The sequence below is a fragment of the Vombatus ursinus genome, unplaced genomic scaffold, assembly GCF_900497805.2.
Source record: "Vombatus ursinus unplaced genomic scaffold, bare-nosed wombat genome assembly UNPS02011700.1, whole genome shotgun sequence".
NCBI classification, from domain to species: domain Eukaryota; kingdom Metazoa; phylum Chordata; class Mammalia; order Diprotodontia; family Vombatidae; genus Vombatus; species Vombatus ursinus.
The window spans coordinates 844,353-864,432 of NW_020951478.1; the positions used below are offsets into that span (position 1 = coordinate 844,353).

Here is a 20,080-nt window from a genome sequence, read left to right on the forward strand (position 1 = left end):
GATACGCCTGGGTGAAGAAAACCTCCCATCTTCCTCGAAAGAAAGGGAAGAGCAGGAGGGCCGACGCACACCGTGACATGGCCAAATGAACGACTGCACTGGGCCCAGCTAAGTGCTCAAAGCCTTCCTCCCTTCTATTCTGCAAACTCTCTGCAGACCACGTGTGCAGCAGCTGCCTCCAGCTCCCGCGCCGGGGGTCCGGGCAAACCACGCCCCGGTGCGCTCCCCACAAACCCGGGGGGGCAGCGCGGGGGAGATGCCCTCGTAGCCTGATTTCCCCGAGTCCGTGTTCTTCGTTTCCCCAAACGGAGATTCGCTAAAATTCCAAACCAAAGAAAACCAGAGAGATGCCGTCGCTTCGCTCAGTGCCAGGTCACCAAGCCCGCAGCTGGTCCTCGTCGCCCTCCCTTGCAATCCCGGCCCCAGAGCAGGCTGGGCGGCCGGACTTCGTGTCGAAAGTGCAGAGGCGGAGCGGGCGCCGGGGGAGGGCGGCCGGCGGACGCCGGGAAGCACGTGGGACTCGTCGAACATGGCGGCTGGATTCAAGTGAGTCTCCCCCGGGGACTCCGCCAGGAGGGGCGGCGGGGACCGCGGGAAGATGCCAGGGGCTGGGGCTCCTGGGGCGGCGGCGGCAGAGGGAGAACTGAGTCTCGCCGCCTGCCTGAGTGGGCCGTCTCGGCCTTCTGCGCCCCGGGATCCCCTCTATCTCTGCCTCCTCGGGCCTCGCTTCCCCTTCCCGGAGTGGGGTGTCTCGGGGAGGGGGTCGGGCTTCAGGGCCATCAGCTGTGCGGGTTAACCTGGCCCTCTGCGCCTCTGGCCTGAGAAGAGTGGAGCGAGACTCCCCAGTGCCGTGGGCCCGGGCGCTCAGCGCAGGGGGCAGGGGAGCTTCGGACCCTCCCAGCCCACCCGGATCTTTACCGCTCTTCTTTCCCGGGAGTCTCCGCACTTGTTGCTGCAGCTGCCAGTCAGTAACTTCCATCTGATCCAAGAGGGGCTGGACGTGTGGTATAAACAGAGATGTGACAGAATTTGCTTCTTTTACTGCAGTTAAAAAAAATCCAGCCCTAAATAAAAGCTGTTGGCCAAATCTGTAAATGTTTAAAGAAACAAAGCTGGGGCCCCGGGAGAAGAGGTGCATTGGAGCTGAAACTGCACAGGGACCCTTTAAAAACAAAGAGTATTTTGTGATGTTAAGGATGTGTGATAAATCTATTGTGTAACGATCTACAGATTTACAGGCACTCTTGTTATAATGTCAGAATGAGCTAGACTAGATAACTTGGAATACAATGTTTGCTCTAGTATTCTTGTGAATCTTTCAAAATAAATTTTATTTTTACTCATTTATTTCAGAACAGTGGAACCCTTGGAGTATTATAGGAGATTTTTGGTAAGTAAAGGCAACTGGGTACATTTAAAACTTTAAATTTAGAATTGAAAGAGACCTCAGAGTTATATAGTTAAGTCCCTCGTTTTTCAGATGACGAAACTGAGGCATAGTTTAAGTGACTTGTCAAGGTCATACTGGGTTAGTGGTAGAGCCAGGAATTACACTCTGCCTCTTGTTATATGCCTTGTGTTTATGTTATTGTTTAGTTCAAACACGATTTCAGCCAAGCCTCTGTAGGGTTCACACAGCATGATGTAGAGAAGTATGAATGAATGAATGATATATCTGTAGGACTATCAAGATAAATATATGTGAATCATATTTATTTATTTAGAAAGAGAACTGCCGTCCAGATGGAAGGGAGCTTGGGGAATTCAGGACCACTACTGTCAATATAGGTAAGAGTACTCTATGTCCTAAAAAAGAAAGTAAATGCTGTAATACAAAACCAACTTTATATGTAGTGTTTGTTGGACACTGGTGATAAATTCTTGTTTCTTTTGGAAATGCTTTTTTTTAAACAAATATATTTGTTCCTATTTACCCATCATATATTGTTTACACAGGCTTAAGTATATGAGTTAATTATTTATGAAAGGCTAGATGGAGTAAGAAGTGCTGTTGGAATCATGGTTCTCTTATGAATAATAAACCAACTCTAATTTTAACAAATGTAGTTAAAATAAAAATTTATGTGTGGAATATTACTAAGCCCCAGTTTGTTTTCAGCAATATGCAGCAACCAAATCCAGTAAAGCAAAGGATTCAAAATGTTTTGTAATGAAATTTACTTTAGGATAATCACTTGATTGTGAGTTAAAGTAACCTGTGTAAGTATGTCATTTTATCTGTAATAAACTTGGCACTTCTCTGTTCAAAAACTTTGGTAGCTCCCTGTTGCCTCTGGTATCAATGCAAATTCTTCAGTTTGGCACTTAAAGCCCTTCACAGTCTGACTCCTACTTACCATTCCAGTAGTATTCCATATTATTTACCTTCATATAACTTCTTATTCCAGCCAAACTGGCCTAGTAGTTGTTCTTCAATCTCTACATTCCATCTCTGCTTTTTTTTAATGTATTGATTCTCATGCTTGAAATGCATTCCCTACTATCTTAACTCTTCTCAGATGCTGCCTTCTATGCCATCCTTTCTGATAATCCCACTTCTACTCAAATTGCCTCATATTGTACTTATCAGTATACTAGTTGTATCCCGTTAAAGAATATAGGTTCCTCAAGGACAGGAATTGTTTGGGTTTTGTCTTTATATTCCAGCACCTGGCACAGTATAAATGTTTGTTGAATTGGACTTGACTTTAGATAGAATTAGACTACTTTCTGTCCAGTGACTAATGAGGCAAACTAGAAGCAAAATTTCACTGACTTAACGAGAACCTCCAAATACATGTAAAGCCATGATAGGTTTTTAACCAAGTGGACAAAAAATGTTAAACCTGGTAATAATTACTGGTAAGATGACTTTTGAAATTTTTTTCTAATAAGTTTTTTAATCTGTTAAATATCAGGTTCAATTACTACTGCAGATGGTTCTGCTTTAGTGAAGTTGGGAAATACAACAGTAATTTGTGGAGTTAAAGCGGTAGGTCTCTTTTTCATTTAATCATCTAAAAGAGTTACCAAATTAGTTTCATTGGTCATTTTTTTTTTTTTTTTACCAGACCTTTGATTTCATCAGTGTAGGGAGCTCCTGGTGAGGATACTTTCTCTACTAGTACAGATGGAGTCTTGGAGACTTACCTGGGACACTGACAGGTTAAGTAACGGCCAGGATGACATAGCCAGGATGTGTCAGATGCTGGACTTAAACCCAGGTTTTCCTTACTACCAGGGAAGCTCACTATCCTTTTGCCATGATGCTTCTCATTTCTCTTATTAGATGGTAATGAATGTCTGTAACACTGCAGTTGACTGGGAAATCCAGTAGCATTTTTATCCAGTTCTTGTTTTTATTTCCAAAGAGCAATTAAAGGATTAATAATAGAGTTGATTGTAACAAAAACCATGGAAACAAAGTTCAGTAATGACACACTAATTATGACATGACTGTTCTTTGGATGCATCAAAATTGGAATTCATTTTTAATTTTTCAGATTTTAAAAATTATTTGAGAAATTTAAGATTCCAAGGGTAAGCCTATTGGTAACATGAAACTGTAAAAATTATTTTATTTTAAGGCATTTACTTTGTATGGAACATAATGGAAAACCTAAGCTGTTCAAAAGAAAATAGTTTACTTGGTAGTGTGTTTATACAACTGCAATATAAATTTTTCTTTTATAATTTTCCTTTAGTAAAGCAAGGGAAACCTTTTTGTTTTGTTTATAGGAGTTTGCAGCACCCCCAGTAGATTCACTCAATAAAGGTTATATTGGTAAGTTAAAATGTGTTTCTTAAAATACTAATTAGGTATATCACTTTATTTCAGAGTATTTGTAGGCTTAGTCAAATACATATTGGCGTAAAGAAAATGTTTTTGTAAATTTAAAAACTATACACATATCCCTTTATATATCAAACAAGGTTATTCCCTGAAAGTGTTCTGGATGATGTTGTTATCCAGTGGAAAAAGCATGAGATAAAAATAATGGAGTAAGTTTAACACAACATGATAGATTAGATATAAAACTTTTGTCACATCCTAAAGTCCTCTGATGAATCATTTTAGTAAGGGGTTCGACTGGGTTCTTGAAGCTATGCTGGCAGAGTACAAGCTCTGGACAGGTCCTGTAAGGCTGACAAGGCACCCAGTATAGATGTAGAGAGAGACTGTATGTTTAATTTCCAAGGACTAGCCTGGCTAGGTTTGGAGAGTCTCAATATTAGGTTGGCTGTAAGATGATAGATTTTTTTTTTTGCAATGACTCATTAAGACTATCTAGTAAGAATTAGAAGGGTTCTGATTTATATTGGTAACCATACCAGGCCCATTCAAATACATTACATGAAAATTAAATTCCATTTAGAATGCAGATGGATGATAACAAGGGATACTTGTGTTTGAAGAACACTAAATATTCCCATTGTATAATATTTGTAAATTACCTTTTATGGAGTAGAAGAGTTCCTGTTTCAGTCATATATCAAGAGTTTGCTTTGCTTTTATGTTTTGAAGCAGTCACCTAGCATAGCAGTTCTCAAACTGTTTGGTCTCAGGACCCCTTCACATTCTTAAAAATTGAGGATAATCCCCCTCTCCCCTCAAGAACTTTTATTTATGTGGGTTATGTCTATTGATATTTATTAAGTTAGAAATGAAAATGTATTACCATGAAAATAGTTTTGACCTCATGGACCTCCTGAAAGAAGGGAGTGATTCCTCAGACCACATACTTTTGAGAATTATTGATCTAGCATAGCAATCAACAGTTAGGTCTTAAAGTTGACTTCTCCACTTAAAAGCTTCAGCTTGTTCAGTAATGGACATTTGGTTAATCACTGAACCTCTGGGGTTTATTGTTGCTATTACATGTCTATATTGGAGAGGGTAGGTGTAACATTGTATATCTGTAGTTGCCTGATTGTGTAAAGACTATGTTTCTAAAATAAGACCTGGACAAGTACAGTTGAGATATGCTGGAGATACGGCAAATGCATTTTTGTTTAGTTGTTTCCATTTGTGTCTGACTCTGTGACCCCATTTGGGATATTCTTGGCAAAGATACTAGAATGGTTTGCCATTCATTTCTCCAGCTCTTTTTTACAGATGAGGAACCGAGGCAGACAGGGTTAAGTGACTTGTCCAGGGTCACACAGCTAGTGCCTATCTGAAGCCAGTTTCAACTCTGGTATTCCTGACTTCAGGCCCAGCACTCTATCCACCTAGCCGCTCTATTATGGCAAGTGTCCAGAAATCTTTATTAAACTGTGGCAGATCTCCACTTTTTTATAAGTTTCACCTTGATATTTGGAAAGTCTCAGCAATTATGACTACTTTGCAATTTTTTATTTTTCACACTTGTTTTAGCTCCTCAGACAGGAATAATAATGTCTTATATTTGTTTACCAAGTGCTTTCACATCCATTCTCTTCTGTCTTGTTCTAGTTGGGTATGGTATACACTATATGTGTATGTGTGTGTATATATATGTATACATACACACATATGGTATACACTAGAGCATATGTTTTGCAATTGGAGTATTATCTATAGAATGGAATTTAATATGTAATAGAGGCAGTTTTGAGCGCCGTCCAAAGCCTTTATTTCCTGAATGATCACAAATATGTTGTTATAAGGCAGGACCATGGAATGGAAAAAAGTAGAAATGATAAAGAAGCTAACATGCACATTTGATAAGTAGCCTCTTTAACAGAGGCTTATTGATTTATTATAGCCCTGTTCAGAATCACTGAGTTGGAAAGGATCACAAAGGTCATCTTTGTGATAGAGCCCTTTACTGACCAAGAATCCCTTCTACAACATCCCCAACAAGTGGTAAGGTCTTTAAGGGTAGGGATTGGTCTTTTCATTTTGTCTTTACTCTCCAGGATCTAACTATGCCTTTCTTATGCTTATTAGATTGAATTGGATGCCCTATCTCACTGGTGATTTATATGGAGCTTGTGGACCACTAAAACCCCAGGGGTCTATTTAATGTAAACTTCTGCCTAAAAGCACTTCTATCATATTATACTTATGAAGTTTATTTTTTAAACTCATATAAGACTACATTTTTTTACTATTAGATTTCATCTTAGTAAATGTAGCCAGCTCATGATTTTGGCCTGTTAAGGTCTTTTTTCAGATTCTGTATATTGTCCTGTTCTATATGTTAGCTATCCTAGTCTTTGTGTCATCTGAAAATTTGATAAACATCAACCGTACCTTTGTTTTGAGTCATAGGTATAAATGTTGACTAGCACAGGACTAAGGACACAATATTGTGGTATTGTGTTAGAGATTCCTCTCCAGGTTGACATCGCATTGATCCATTACTCTCTACTCTTTGAGTTCAGTCATTCATCCAGCTCTGATTATGTGTAGTATACTATCATCTTGTCCAAATTTTGTAGCACTTTCTGAAGTTTTCTTAGGTTCTAACTTAAAATAGTTTGCTAATTTGTCAAGATGCATTTTAAATGTAATGTCTTAGCAATATTATGCCTCCTAGTATAATTCTGAGCTAAGGTGGTTTATCTCTATGTTCAGTTGTTTAACTAGTCTTTATATATCTTCTGTACCTTTCAACAATGAAGTTTTTGTTATAGTTACATAATTATATAATAATACTTTGCATTTAATAAGTAACTGATTGTTAAAAACCCTATATTGCTACACAAAGCACTTTACATATTACTTCATTTGATCCTCACAACAATATTATAAGGTAGGTACATCTTTTATTATACCTATTTTACAGATGAAGAAACTGAGGTTAGTGACATGCCCATAGTCACATAGCTAGCAGTGTTAGCGGTGGGAGTTTATCTTGACTGTTTCCTGATTCCAGTGCTCTTTCAACTCTATTTGTACTGTGTTCACCTATTTCAAAATGTTAGCAAATCTTTTTTCTTCATATCCTAAAAACCCTGTGAGATAGGTAGGACTTTTTGTTACGCTTACTATAAACAGAATTGAGGCAGCAAGGTTAAATAATATCATGGCCATGAAGTGAGTTAATAGTAGAACTGGTAGATAGATATTTTTGTAGTTGTGTAAATTGAGATTTGGTTTTTATTTATTTCCAGAGACATATTTCTTTATGCTAATAGGCATTTCTTATAATTCTGACTTACCTGCTTTTTCATGTTAAGAATCAACACATGCAAAACAGGTTAAAAAAGTTGTGAATTTTCAGGTTAAAGGAAATCGTTTTGCTGGAGATGCTGGCTTTGAAGAAGCTAAAAGAACTTGGGGCACTTTTGGGAAAATTAGTGCCCTTGAGATAGAATGAAAGTACTGTGGAAGAGTACTTTAAATGTTAGAGAAAGCACCTTTATGTAGACTGATAGGGAATATAGTCTGAAATGCTTAACTAAACCACTCTCCTGTAAAGAGTCCTAAAATTTAGATCAGTCTTCCCATGATCACTATGGAGCTGATGTGACAAAACTGACCTCTGCTCTTGCCTTAGTATGGCATTTAACTTTGAACTAAAATGTCCATGGATAAAGTTGGTTAGGACAAGGAGAATACATTTATTCAATCTCCCAGCTCCTTGCACTTTTTCAGTTTGATTGCTAATTCCCAAGCCATTCTATCAAAGACAGACTCTTTAGACTCTCAGAGTTGGAAGCAATCTCAAAGGTTATCATGTTGAACCCATATCTGAGCAGCAATATCCTGTTCCACAGGGTCCTTAAACTCACTGTTGTGCTTACAAATGATTGATGACTTTGTATTTTTAAAATGTTAGACTATACTATTTTTAAAATGTACCAAAAGCTGCATTTAATAAGAAAAGTTTTGGCATGTGATTTTTCTTGAGTTCATAGTTGCAGAGTGGTTCCCCACTCCCCCTTTTTTTAAACAGTTCCAAATGTGGATCTACCACCTCTGTGTTCATCAAGATTTCGTTCTGGACCTCCTGGGGAAGAGGCCCAAGTGGCTAGTCAGTTCATTGCTGATGTGATTGAAAAGTAAGACATTCCAATAATTTGAGTATCAGTGACTTTAAAGTTAATTTTCACTTGTAATTTACTCTATCTTCTTTCTTTGATCAAGTTCACAGATAATACAGAAGGAAGATTTGTGCATTTCTCATGGAAAGGTAAGAAAAGAGTAAAGAGGCATAGTGAGTGATTTCATTTTTTTTTAAAGTACTGTAGAATTTTGGTTTTTATTTTGGGATGGAGTAGCTGTGAAATGTAAAGTCTCTGCAACCTGTGTTATGTTTTGGGTGGAATACAATAAAGACATTAATCCTAGAAAATAAACACCATTGAAAAACCAGAGAAGCATACTACTTTGTTTAATCTGTTGTTTTTAAATTGCTTACTATTTTAAAACTTGAATCATAACTCCTCTCTCCTACCACAGTCCTACTCCTTTGCTTTTTTGTGATAGAGAACCCTAAATTCTTAAAAGCTGCATCAACAGAATGTATGCTCTGTCAGGTCCTTCACCAGCTAATAATCGTAAGTGAAGATGTTCACAAGCAGACATTTGGCCAACAGGGAGTGATAAACATTTTTTTGGTCACAGAAATTCACTACATAATACAATTATCCCTTCCACGTCAAGGGGGCTAGGAGCATGATGCCCCTCGATCTGGAAAATCTGTGTAAAATCTGTGTAAAATTTTTTGGCCCTCCCTTTGTACCAGAGAAGTCTGAATTTTTTTTTTCTTCTATGGGGTGTTTACTGGCTTATTGTAAAATCTGAGTTAAGTATTTGGTCATAGGCTCTGTGTTGTCTCTCTTGGCCTTTGCATGTTCCCCCCCCCCCCCCCCCCCCCCCCCCCCCCCCCCTTTCTTTTTTTTTTTTGTTGTTTTTGTTTTTTTTTTTTTTTTTTTTTTTTGGCTAGGCAATGGGGTTAAGTGACTTGCCCAGGGCCACACAGCTAGTAAGTGTTATGTGCCCGAGGCCGAATTTGAACTCAGGTCTTCCTGACTCCAGGGCCGGTGCTCTATCCACTTCGCCACCTAGCTGTCCCCCATTTAATTTCTTATGCTGACCCACAATATATCAAAACCTCAGTGGGGAAAGTCATGATGTGAAGGGGATAAGTAATATTATGAAGGCACAGAGGGACTGTGTTTTGCATTGGTGGAGGGCGTACCTACACCACTGAAATTATGCATCCTTAAAGTACTAAAATACTCATTTTGTACTGAGTGATGAAGTACTGAATAATGATTTCTGTAACATTTTTAAAGTCATTATGTAATTTCAGATTCCTTTTATATTAAAAAATAGAACCTCTTCAATCTCAAATTCATAACCTCAAACTGTTTATGTTTGTAGTTATTGATAATGAACAATTTACTACTGGATGCTTTCTCTTTCCTTTGGCTTCAGGGACAGCCCATTTGACAGGATCTATCTCCGTCTTACTGCTCCTCCTTTTTCCATTAGCTCTGTCCTTTTCCTGACATCTTAAAAGTGCCTATTGGAGTGTTCTCCAGTGTTCTATCCCTGGCTCTTTACACTCAAAATCTTTGGAAATCAAATTCATTCTTCAGATTTTGATTCTGTACCACTTATATGCATAGGATTCTCAAATTTGCATTCCTTTATCCTCATCTCCAGCTCTTCAGAAGACATCTCCCCTGACATGTCCTGTCAGCACCTGTCAGACATGTCTATGTTCAACACAAATCATATTCTCCTCTATTCCACTTGTTCCTCCCTGTTTCTGTCAGTGGCACCAGCATATACCAGGTCTTCCATGTTCAGAATTTTAGGGTTACCTTTGTAAATTCAGTTGAACAAGCCAGATTGTGAAGGGCTTCAAATGAAAAGCTGAGGAGTGTCTACTTTATTCTAGAGGCTGAAGGAAGCCACAGAAGCTTCTTGAATTAGGAAAAGTGATATGTCAGACTTGTGTTTTTAAACTTTATTTACAAAATGCTATGGAGAGTGGATTAAAGAATAGAGAACCTAGAAGGGAGATTTTAATGAAGATCTTGTGCAAGTCAGGATAAGATGTGATGCGGACCTAAACCAGGTATTGGCCAGGAGTGGGAAAAGGGGTTGGGAAGCAAGAGATGTTGTAGAGGTAGACTTGGCAACTGACTGGATTGAGGACAGGGGGTGGGGCTGAGGGATAGCGAAGAGCTAAAGGACGTTTTGGACACGTTCAGAAGTTTGCAAGTCAGCTGTTTGAATTGTTATACATTTTCTCATAGGAACAATGCTACTAAATGGTAGTTAAGTTCCCAGGCTAGCCTTCAAAAATCTATTTAACCTATAAAATACTATGTAATATACTGATGAAGACAAGTAGTATTCCTCTAAAAGAGCCTAACTACTTTATTACGTAAAACAAGATTTCTGTGGGAAGATGTTTAGATTCTAAAATTGAGTTCATTTTATTTAAGATATAAAATACCCTGCAAGAGAGAATTTCTAAAGGTCAGTCAAGCATTGGTGATAACGTACTCATTTAAGGAAAAGTTCACATAACTTTCATCTCAAATTCAAATTGTACTTTTGTCTTAAACTTATATAACTTGCCGTACCACTCTTAATTATGCATTCCTCTGAACAGAGGAACAAAGGGCTATGTAATTTATGACTTGGATGGTAAGCAGCCTCTAGACTGGATTTGAGATTCCTGCTAAGACAAATTAACTTTACTATCAATTTTTTTTCTTAGCTTGCATGGGTTCTATATTGTGATCTCATTTGCCTTGACTATGATGGGAACATCTTGGATGCCTGCACATTTGCTTTGTTAGCAGCTTTAAGAAATGGTAAGTGAGTTTAGTAACAAAGTTTATAGACTTACCTCAGTAATAGGGTTCCACTTGGTAAGTAAACTGACTGGTAATTGAATAATCAAGCATGTGTTGCTGATAAGACATCTTCAGCTACTGCAAATAAATAGTATAATTTGAAGTCACATTTAGCAATGGTATTAACAGAAACTTATATCTTATTATAGTTATTTGGGTTTTTTTAATAACTGAAATTGAGTTTTGTGACTAATAGTAATTCCACTACAAAGACATAGATAGGATACTACTTTTACTTATACTGTTCTTGTGTTTTGGTTTTGCTTATGTGTTTGCCTGTTAGAAAAAAAAATATTTAGTGAACTTATTTAAACCTTTAAGAAAAGGCATTACCCAGTTTTGTTTTTTTTTAATAACATTTCACATTTATATAACATTTTAAGATGAGACATCTTAAAACTCTTTGAGGAGGTGATGATTGCCATTCTGCATAAAAGGAAACAGGTGTTTTAATGTGACCTTCTCCTCCCCTCCCCCCCAAGGGACATAGCCATAAACTATCTTAACTGGGATGCAAACCCAAGTCTTCTAACTCCTGAATCCATCCACTTCCTGTCAAAACGGTTTGTTTTGTAGGAAATTTGTCTTGGGCAGGTGAGGTGGTTGGTGGCTGGGGGCATCTTGTTTGGAGCAGCTTGGTATTCCTTTTCCAACTACCTTTATTTTTCCATACGAGGTCTCTGATAGGGGAATTTGGCTCTAGGGATACAGGGTTCCCAGTGACATTATTGACCTCTCTGCTGCTGTTCACTGGGGGGGGGACTAGTGACATTGACCAGAACTGGACCTCCCTATGTACAGTAAGCTAAATGGAATTTGACAGCTGTTTAAAGCAGATTTAACTAAATCTATTAAACCATCAGTAATGTCTTTAATGTATTTAGGTTTTGTGAAGAAAGTTCTATGGGCATGAATTATGCCTAATTTTGCATAACATTTGTAGTAGTCATATGTTAATACATCTACCTCTGCCTTCATGTCTCATTTTATATGATAGCAATAAAGGAGGAAAGATTCGCAATCATAATTATTTTAATTTTAAGAGAAATTCAGGTATGTTTGAAATGTTAGGATTGTTTTTGATAAAACTTGAGGTGGGAGGAAAGAAAAATTCACTTGGGGCTAGCTAGTGAGAGTAACCTTCAACTCAGATGCCTTTTAGAAATTGTAATAATTATTTGTCTTTTTGCAGTTGAATTGCCAGCAGTTACAATAAATGAAGAAACTGGCTTAGCTGAAGTTAATTTTAAAAAGAAAAGTCATTTGAATATTAGAACACATCCGATTGCCACATCATTTGCTGTATTTGATGAGTAAGTTAATAAGATTGTAGAATTTTGAAAATATGACTTGCCCTTTTCTTCTTAGTTCATGTGGAAAATTTTCTTTTGGAAAAATTGTTTCAGTATTATTGTATCTCAGTAATTTTTTTATCCTTATTGTTTGCAAATATAGATTAAAGTTTCCAAGTTACTTTTGATTTACCTGGCTTAACAGGAGCCAACACTTCTATATACATTACACATACTATTCTCATTTTGTTTCCAATCTTCAAGTTAGGTGGCACAAGAATTATACCAATTTTACAGGTGAAGCAACAGGCACAGAAAGCTTAAATGTCACCCAGGGTCACACAGCTAATAAAATATTCCAGAACTAGGACTTAACCCAATTCTGATTCTACTACACAACTTCCATGAGGATGATTGGAATTTCTGTCTGCTTCTGTTCTTTGTAATTCTGGAATTCTAAAATGTTACAATTAGCTGAACCTGTTCCCTTCTGAACATGTTTATTTTGTGTGTTAAAGTGAGTTGCAAAGAATTAGTATGTTTTGTCTTCTATAGCACTTTACTCATAGTTGACCCTACGGGAGAAGAGGAACATCTGGCAACAGGAACCTTAACAGTCGTAATAGATGAGGAAGACAAACTGTGTTGTCTACACAAACCAGGCATGTTATTTTACTTCAACTTTAAACATAGTCCTAGTTTTAAAAAATCACTTGTTTCACCCTTTTCTATAGGATATGTTCGACAAAAAATTAGCTTAATCGTGCATAACACTATATCTTTAAAAAAAGTGGAGTTTTGTTTATCAGGATTTAGTGACTGACACTGTTTCTTTTCTGCTTCAGATTATTTCCAGAACAAGACTACTTTTAGCATTATTGTATGTAACTCTTTTTGAGACAATATCCTAGTCAAGACAATAAAATATTCTTCCTTTCCCATGTTTTGTTTTCTAGGTGGTTGTATTTTGTTTTAAATCAGCATCAATAGGAAAAAGTAAAATAACCAGTGTAGTATATAACATTTCTTTTCAGGTGGAAGTGGGCTAACTGGAGCTAAACTTCAGGACTGTATGAGTAGGGCAGTTACAAGACACAAAGAAGCAAAGAAACTGATGGATGAAGTAATTGACAGTGTGAAACCAAAATAAACAGCCAGCACATATTTTTCAAAATGGATTTGTAAAAATTGTATTTGTTACAGCGCTCACAAATCTTTTATACTAAATAAACAAATATCAATACTACATTTACAAAGTCCTTTTTTTCCCCTAGAATTTCTTAGGCCACCTCCTTATACTATGTACAATATTCCTTAGTGGAAAAAAAAAATGCACAGTAAAGCAACTGTTTAAAAGGCTGTGACTTAAGAAAACCAACCCTAATTTGTTAGATGAACTCCCTAATTTTTAAAATTTCAGGGTTGGGTTCCCATAGTAACTTAGTACTTCTGCCCCCACTCTAGCCATGTAAAATACTGACACTTAAAAAAACCCAACAAAACAAAAGCAAGTGAAATAAAAACCCAGAAAAACCCTCTGATTCAATGCTCTTTTTCTGAAGAGGAAAAAAAAAACAGAACCCTAAATAATTGGTGACTCAGAATTTTGGAGTGGTTGGCGTGCCTCTCTTCATTTTACTTTTTGACTGGCTGCCTGTATGTTGATGCCGATGGAGCTGAGCTGTTTGTGCTGCTGCTGCTGCTGCCATAGCCATTTGATGCTGTAAGAATCGCAACTGCTGCCAGAGGGGGAAGGAAAAAAATTCAAGTTATGTTACATTGAGGTAGGTATGGACAGGTGCTTTTCTTGAGAGAGAACGATGGAAAACAACAAAACTTGAAAGTGAGAAAGCACCATAATAACAAAAAGGGGACTGTACCACATTGAGACAATGCACAGTCAAGCAGCACCAGTGGCACGGAAGCCTGCTGAGGGCCTTTTAAAGATCATGGATCAACTTGAAATTGTTTTGTTATTTTGCCCTGTCAGTCTTTACTGTAGTAACTCAGCAACTTCAGTGACCAACGTGGTTCATAGTGGGAGTTTCTAACAATATAAATATTTACATCTCAAGTTTCAAGTTCCTTTTCCTTGCTATATTGGTTATTTATACTAAAATAATGAAAAACACCAGAAGTTATGACATTTAGTAATATGAACACTGCTATATATTTTCTGCACTATAATGTCAAAAATAGTTGGCATTTAAGCATTGTCTGATTTTGAAATTATAATGGCAATTGGGAAGAACTGGTAATGTGCCGACAGGACTCCTTGAATGTTGAATTAGGAAAAGATCTTAAATGTCTAAAATGTTAAGTATTCAAGTTGAATGACCAGTATGTTGGAACTCTTGATGCTAAATTTACTAATAACTTTATTTACTGAATATTAAAGTGCATAAAAGAATTAAGAAAGAACTAAACCAAAGTATTAGGGGGTACTTTGGGAGCTTAGAATTGTATTTTTTAAAAAAATGTAATCAGAGTGAAGTTGCTGGATTACTTGTATCTGTTGCTGCTGCTGTTGAAAGGCAGAGGAGAGCTGGAATCTCTGCTGAGGAAGGCTTTGCTCAGGTCTGTTCTCGGCAGAGCCAAGCTGAGACAACACTACAGAAAGGAGAAGGGGAAAGCAGGCCAGTCAAAAAGGTTTGAAGGTTATCAGAGTTAGAAAGGGCAACACAGAAAATGGGATAATAGAAAGGCTGTCAGTATGATTAATCCTAGATATAAAATCACAACATTTCAGAATAAAGTAGTCACTTGTTAGTTGATGCATGCAATTAGGTTATAAAGCTTTGTGGTCATGCAACAAGTTTTCCTATAGGACTTTAATGTATATTCTTAAGGGTTTTTTTTGGGGGGGGGCAGAGGTGGGAGGGGAACTCAATGAAGTTTGGAGTGAAATCTTGATGTTTAATTTGGAAGGTATTTTTCCAGTATCAAAAACTGCTATCCATAAAATTAAAAAGTATGTTTCTGATGTTCCCCAGGAGCAGAAAGACAGCTTAAATAAGATTAACTTATAGATGCGTTCAAATAAGTGTATCAAGACAAAGACTTGTGTTAGAAGTCCGTATTTTAACAAAATTTGGTCAATGTATACATTTTGATAAAAGTACAGAATTTGAGCTGGAAAGAACCTTGGTAATTATTTAATCCAACCCCCTCAATTTCCAAGGTAGTAACTCAAGGCCCAGAGAACTTAAGAAATTTTTATCCAAGGTCACATGCTTGTTAATGACAGAGCCAGAACTAGAACCCACATCACATGATTTGCAATTCATTGCTCTTTCCACTAAACCATTTTGTAGGTATTATCATACCTGTACTACAATTCAAGTCTAGAAATAACAACTACTAATTGCTTATTTCCAAGAGTTTAGTTCTTCTTTATATATTCAATGGTATCTAGGTTCACAAATTTGTAGTGTTTTGTTATGTGGGGGTAGGGAGGGAATGGGATATGTAAAGGGCTTCCTAAAATCCAGAGACCTTTTAAATGTGTTCCAGGTAAACCATTCCCCTAACACCTCATCTACACAATATGGACTATCTTAATTGTAGTTTTAGCAATTCGAATTGCATTTCCAATGAATCATTTCGCACAGATAAAAAGATTTTGTAAAAGACCTTAGGGGCCTTCCAGTCCAATCCCTATACTTTACAGATGAGGAACTAAAGCAGAGTCATTAATTGATTTGTCCGACAGACTGTGGATATGCAAACTGCCAGGAAAAAAAAGGTAAAATATAGAAAAAGATGCATTTTGAATAAGTAGATAATGTGCACAATTACTGATAAACATTTTAAATAGACATTTTTTAATTGCCTAATTCATTTAGTAACTGTGCAGAATTGTAACTGTAACATAACATGCGGAAAAACTACAGTTAGTAATTTGTGGAGGGCCAGGCATTTCTAATTGATCAATTACAACTGAATGTAATGAAATACTAAAAAGGGGCCTCAACTGACAGATCTCAAGAGTTCACACATTAAAACCAACTCTACTTTCTACTTTAAGTCCCCAGTTATCATCTGCCTGGAAAGGAAAAGAAAAAAATAATTCAAAAGGTGAAATAAAAATGGCAAGTGAATTTTGGATTGAGTACTTTTTTTTTGCTTCAAAACACAGCATAAGTTGAACAGAGACATACCCGCTGCCTGGGACTGCATAAAGCTCCCAACTCCAGTCAAGTTAATAACAGCAGCTTGTTGAGCAGATAAGGCCTGGTCTTGACTGGCTGTACCTGGTTCAGAACTCTGACCACAAAGAAAAAGAGGCAGTAATGAACTCCATGTTGTCAAGGAAGAGACACAATGAAAAAAACAATTTTACTTATTTGATAGTTAAAAGAAAAATCCTCTAAACACCATGATAAAAACTTTTCCCCTTTAAAAAGATATTTGCTATGTTATGTTAGACTAAGTTTCAGGGAAAAACATAACAGTGCAGAACATAAGGATTTAAAGCTGCTCTGGCTAGCACTATTTGGTACTTAATAGGTACCTAATAAATGCTTACTGACTTCTGGTTAAAACACATGCCCAGAAAACTCTTGCCCTGTTCTATTAATCTAATCCGACAGAACTAACAAATTCCTTACACTTTAACGTGCTAATAATCTTTTGAGCAAATATATATGGAAGAAGTATTTATCAATGTAGTTTAAGAAGAATTTAGCATCAGTGTAGAAATGAAAGTGAGAAAGTACTATTCCCCAGTAGATAAATGGTCAAAGGATAAGAAAAAGCAGTTTTCAAAGGAAAAAATCCAAACTATCAATAATCGAATGAAATAATCAACTTTGAGGTTTCCCTGACTGGCAGATGACAAAAGAGGAAAATGAAAAGTCGCTGAAAGTAAAAAGGTACCCTAGAGCACTGTTGGTGGAACTGTGAATTGGTCAGGCTATTCTACATAGTAGATTGGAACTCTACCCCAAAAGTTACTGTGCATATCCTTTGACCCACCTGCACCACTAACAGACATCTCCCAAAGAGATCAAATAAAGAGGAAAAGGACCTATATGTACAAAAAATATTCATAACAGTTTCTTAGGAGCCCAAAACTGGAAACTAAGGGGCTTTCTATCAGGGAATGGTTAAACAAATTGTGGTAAATGAATGAAATGTATTACTATACCATAAGAAAGGACAAAAGGGATAGATTCAGAGGAAACTGGAGAGACTATAAATTGAAGCAAAGTGAAGCAAGCAATAAAGTCAGAGAACAATTTATACGATAACAATAACATAGCAAAAACAATTTTGAAAAACTTCTAGAATTCTGACTAATGCAAGGAAAAATCACAAGTCCAGAAGACTGAAGATGAAACATGTCACAAATCATCTCTCCTGTCAGTGAGGTGATGAACTTAAAATGCAAAGATAAACATATTTTCAGACATGGTCAGTGTGGGAACAATGCATGTTTATGATGAGGATTTTTTTTAAATTTTTAGTTCAATGGAGGGAGGGTTATAGGGGGGAACAGTGGAAGGAGCAGATTATAAATGAATATAAAAGTAAATTTATTATTTTCAAAAAAGTTAAATTGAAAATCAAACAATTCACGTTATTATATCAAACTCCTCCCTCTGTCCCTGTACTTTATAGGCATGTCACACTGTGACTGTTTAGAACTTTATAATTTATTATTATTGTTAATAAGTACAATAAATCTTGGTTTTACACAAGAGCAAGAGGGCATATACCTGTTCTGGCTGCTGAGGACTAGAAGTTGTAGGGGGCTGAGACTGTTGCTGTGGAGAAAAGGGAGAAAGCTGCTGTTGCTGTTGCTGCTGCTGCTGAAGTGGATTGAAAATAAGTGAACCACCTGGAAGCTGTTAAGGAATTTAAAAATTATTAATTGGCTAAATTCACATTTTCATATACTGTTAAAGTGAACTTTTGATAACTGGATTGTTGGATCTTAGATTTAGAACTGTAAGGGACCTCAGAAGGCATCTAGTCCCACCCCCTGGTTTCTCGGATGAGGAAACTGAGGCCCAGGGAGGTTAAATGACATGTGCAAAGCCATGGAGACACTGGAAATCTCAAAAATGCTGACTCCAGTGAGTGCACAATCCATTCTATCAAAATATGAACAACACAGCCCTGGCAACCCATCTGGACATGGTTTTTTAAAATGAAAAATCATTTATTAAGCACTTACTATTGCAAACACTTGGGATATGAGAAAAAGAAGACAGTCCCTATTCTCAAGCTCTAACAGAAAAGATAACACACAGAAGAATTCAGCTGCAGGAGAGCAGGATGTAAGCACCAAGGGTATAACTACAGCAACAAAGGCATGTCTGTCTGACATGAGCAGCCCATTCCCACTGGGAAGGGGAAAGGTGAGAGGGAATTCTGGGTTCCTGATGGCTGGCTCATTGTCCAGAATGGAGGCAAAAATTTTGAAGGTTTAATACAATTAAAAGGCACATTTGAATGTTCTTTCTGTAGACAAGTATTTCATTTTTACAGATGACAAATTACCACTCAAGGACATCACAGTAAAGTCCTTTGTTATTTCTTGTTTAGTTTATTTCTTTTTACCTTCAAGTTCACTTTTCTCACATCTTAAACACAATGCCATCCTAAAACCTTTCTAGTGGCTGAGCATTTGATAAAAATCAGACAAGTCAGGGCGACTAGATGATACAGTGGATAGAGCACCGGCCCTGGAGTCAGGAGGACCTGAGTTCAAATCCAGCCTCAGACACATAACACTTACTAGCTGTGTGGCCCTGGGCAAGTCACTTAACCCCTACTGCTCAACCAAAAAAACCCCAAAAAACAAGAAACAAAATAAAACAAAAAAATCAGACAAGTCTCTATAAAAACTCCCCCCCCCCCCAAGCTAACTGACTTGAACTTTACCAAAGAAAAACTCAGCTTCAGATAGGTCCTAGAGGGAAACTGCAAAAGAGATGAAAAGCTAAATGTCATTTGTAAAGAATACACTCAGCTCTGGTTGCTCACATTCTGTTTTGGGAACTTTTTTTGTTCAATTTTTAAAAAAATGTCATTGTTGTTCCTATCTCCCTGGTAAGGAAACCCCCTCTACCAATGCAGATTCACCCAAACTACTGAGAGATTAAGTAATTTGCCCAAATTCACGTAGAGGCAGGATTTCAACCTAGGCTTTACATTACATTATACAGTACCTGTAAGCACTTGATATTTTGGAATCTTAATTTAGATGAGAAAAGACTTGTTATTTTTAAAATATTAGGATCATATAAAGACACATACCAAAAATAGGGTAAAAAAAATCACAAAGTTTTTTCTAACTATAATTAGGAACTAATAGCCAACCTGTTATAGATTAAAATTTTAATCTGCAGATACTTCTGAGGTCCTTGGCATTTGCCTACAGCTACACTAACAATTCCTTTCATGGCTCATACACAAATTTTTCATTCTGTGACTCTTTTGGCAAGAGGAAGGGATAAGTATTAGACCTGGGATTTCATTGGTATAGGAAGGTCCTGGATAAAGAAACTTCCTTTACCAGTACAGCCTGGCAACTTCTCTTCAACTTAAGAGTCTTAGATGGAGAGGATAAGTGGCTTGCCCAGGGTCACACAACCACCATATGCCAGAGGTATTTCTGGCTCAGGGATGGCTCTTTATCCATTATGCCATGCTGCCTCAGCTGCTTGGCCCATGCATTGGTAGAACAGAAGAGGATTCTTAAATCAGAGAAAGCACATAAATGTGGAAAAAGCACTGGATTTGGAGAAGACTTTTAAGACCTAGCCCTCTGCCTTAGGTGAATAACTCTAAGCCTGTTTTCTAAGAGCAACAATACTGAAGACCAAATATGCTAACATATTTAAAATATTTAATAACTATAAAGGATTATATAGATGTGAAATGTTTCTACTACCAGCATCCCCCCAACCAAAAAAAAAGGTGGGGGGAGGAGAAAAAAAGGCTAAGGAATGAGTATGAGTTAGGAC

At 37.2% G+C, this 20,080-nt stretch overlaps 2 protein-coding genes across 13 annotated transcripts in view; one reads left to right on the forward strand and one right to left on the reverse strand.

The window, feature by feature from the left end:
* The first annotated feature begins 492 nt into the window (after positions 1-492).
* Positions 493-13,350, forward strand: EXOSC8 (exosome component 8). 2 transcript variants are annotated; one of them, XM_027856889.1, is made up of 11 exons: positions 493-546; positions 1,354-1,390; positions 1,725-1,788; positions 2,919-2,992; positions 3,739-3,784; positions 7,887-7,992; positions 8,078-8,123; positions 10,674-10,770; positions 12,005-12,125; positions 12,660-12,766; positions 13,139-13,350. In XM_027856889.1, the coding sequence occupies exons 1-11, from the start codon at positions 530-532 to the stop codon at positions 13,252-13,254; spliced, it is 831 nt and encodes a 276-aa protein (XP_027712690.1). In that variant the 5' UTR covers positions 493-529; the 3' UTR covers positions 13,255-13,350. The 2 variants fall into 2 exon arrangements, with proteins under 2 accessions (XP_027712690.1, XP_027712691.1); XM_027856890.1 differs by lacking the exons at positions 2,919-2,992; positions 3,739-3,784.
* Positions 13,279-20,080, reverse strand: part of SUPT20H (SPT20 homolog, SAGA complex component) — a 44,573-nt gene continuing 37,771 nt past the window's right edge. For 6 of the 11 annotated variants that reach the window (XM_027856888.1, XM_027856879.1, XM_027856886.1 and 3 more), the window contains 4 exons: positions 17,825-17,953; positions 16,265-16,370; positions 14,611-14,714; positions 13,279-13,843 (listed from right to left, as the gene is read on the reverse strand). In XM_027856888.1, coding sequence (XP_027712689.1) covers positions 13,703-13,843; positions 14,611-14,714; positions 16,265-16,370; positions 17,825-17,953 — 480 coding nt within the window. In that variant the 3' untranslated portion in view covers positions 13,279-13,702. The remainder of the gene's footprint in view (positions 13,844-14,610; positions 14,715-16,264; positions 16,371-17,824; positions 17,954-20,080) is intronic. The other 5 variants (XM_027856887.1, XM_027856885.1, XM_027856882.1 and 2 more) reach the window with 3 other exon arrangements.

What these genes read in the sequence shown, in the direction of transcription:
- EXOSC8 (XM_027856889.1), top strand. An exon ending in GACCACTACTGTCAATATAG is followed by an intron (nt 1,789 to 2,918) that starts GTAAGAGTACTC and finishes GTTAAATATCAG; the next exon opens with GTTCAATTACTACTGCAGAT. An exon ending in ACTCAATAAAGGTTATATTG is followed by an intron (nt 3,785 to 7,886) that starts GTAAGTTAAAAT and finishes TTTTTTAAACAG; the next exon opens with TTCCAAATGTGGATCTACCA.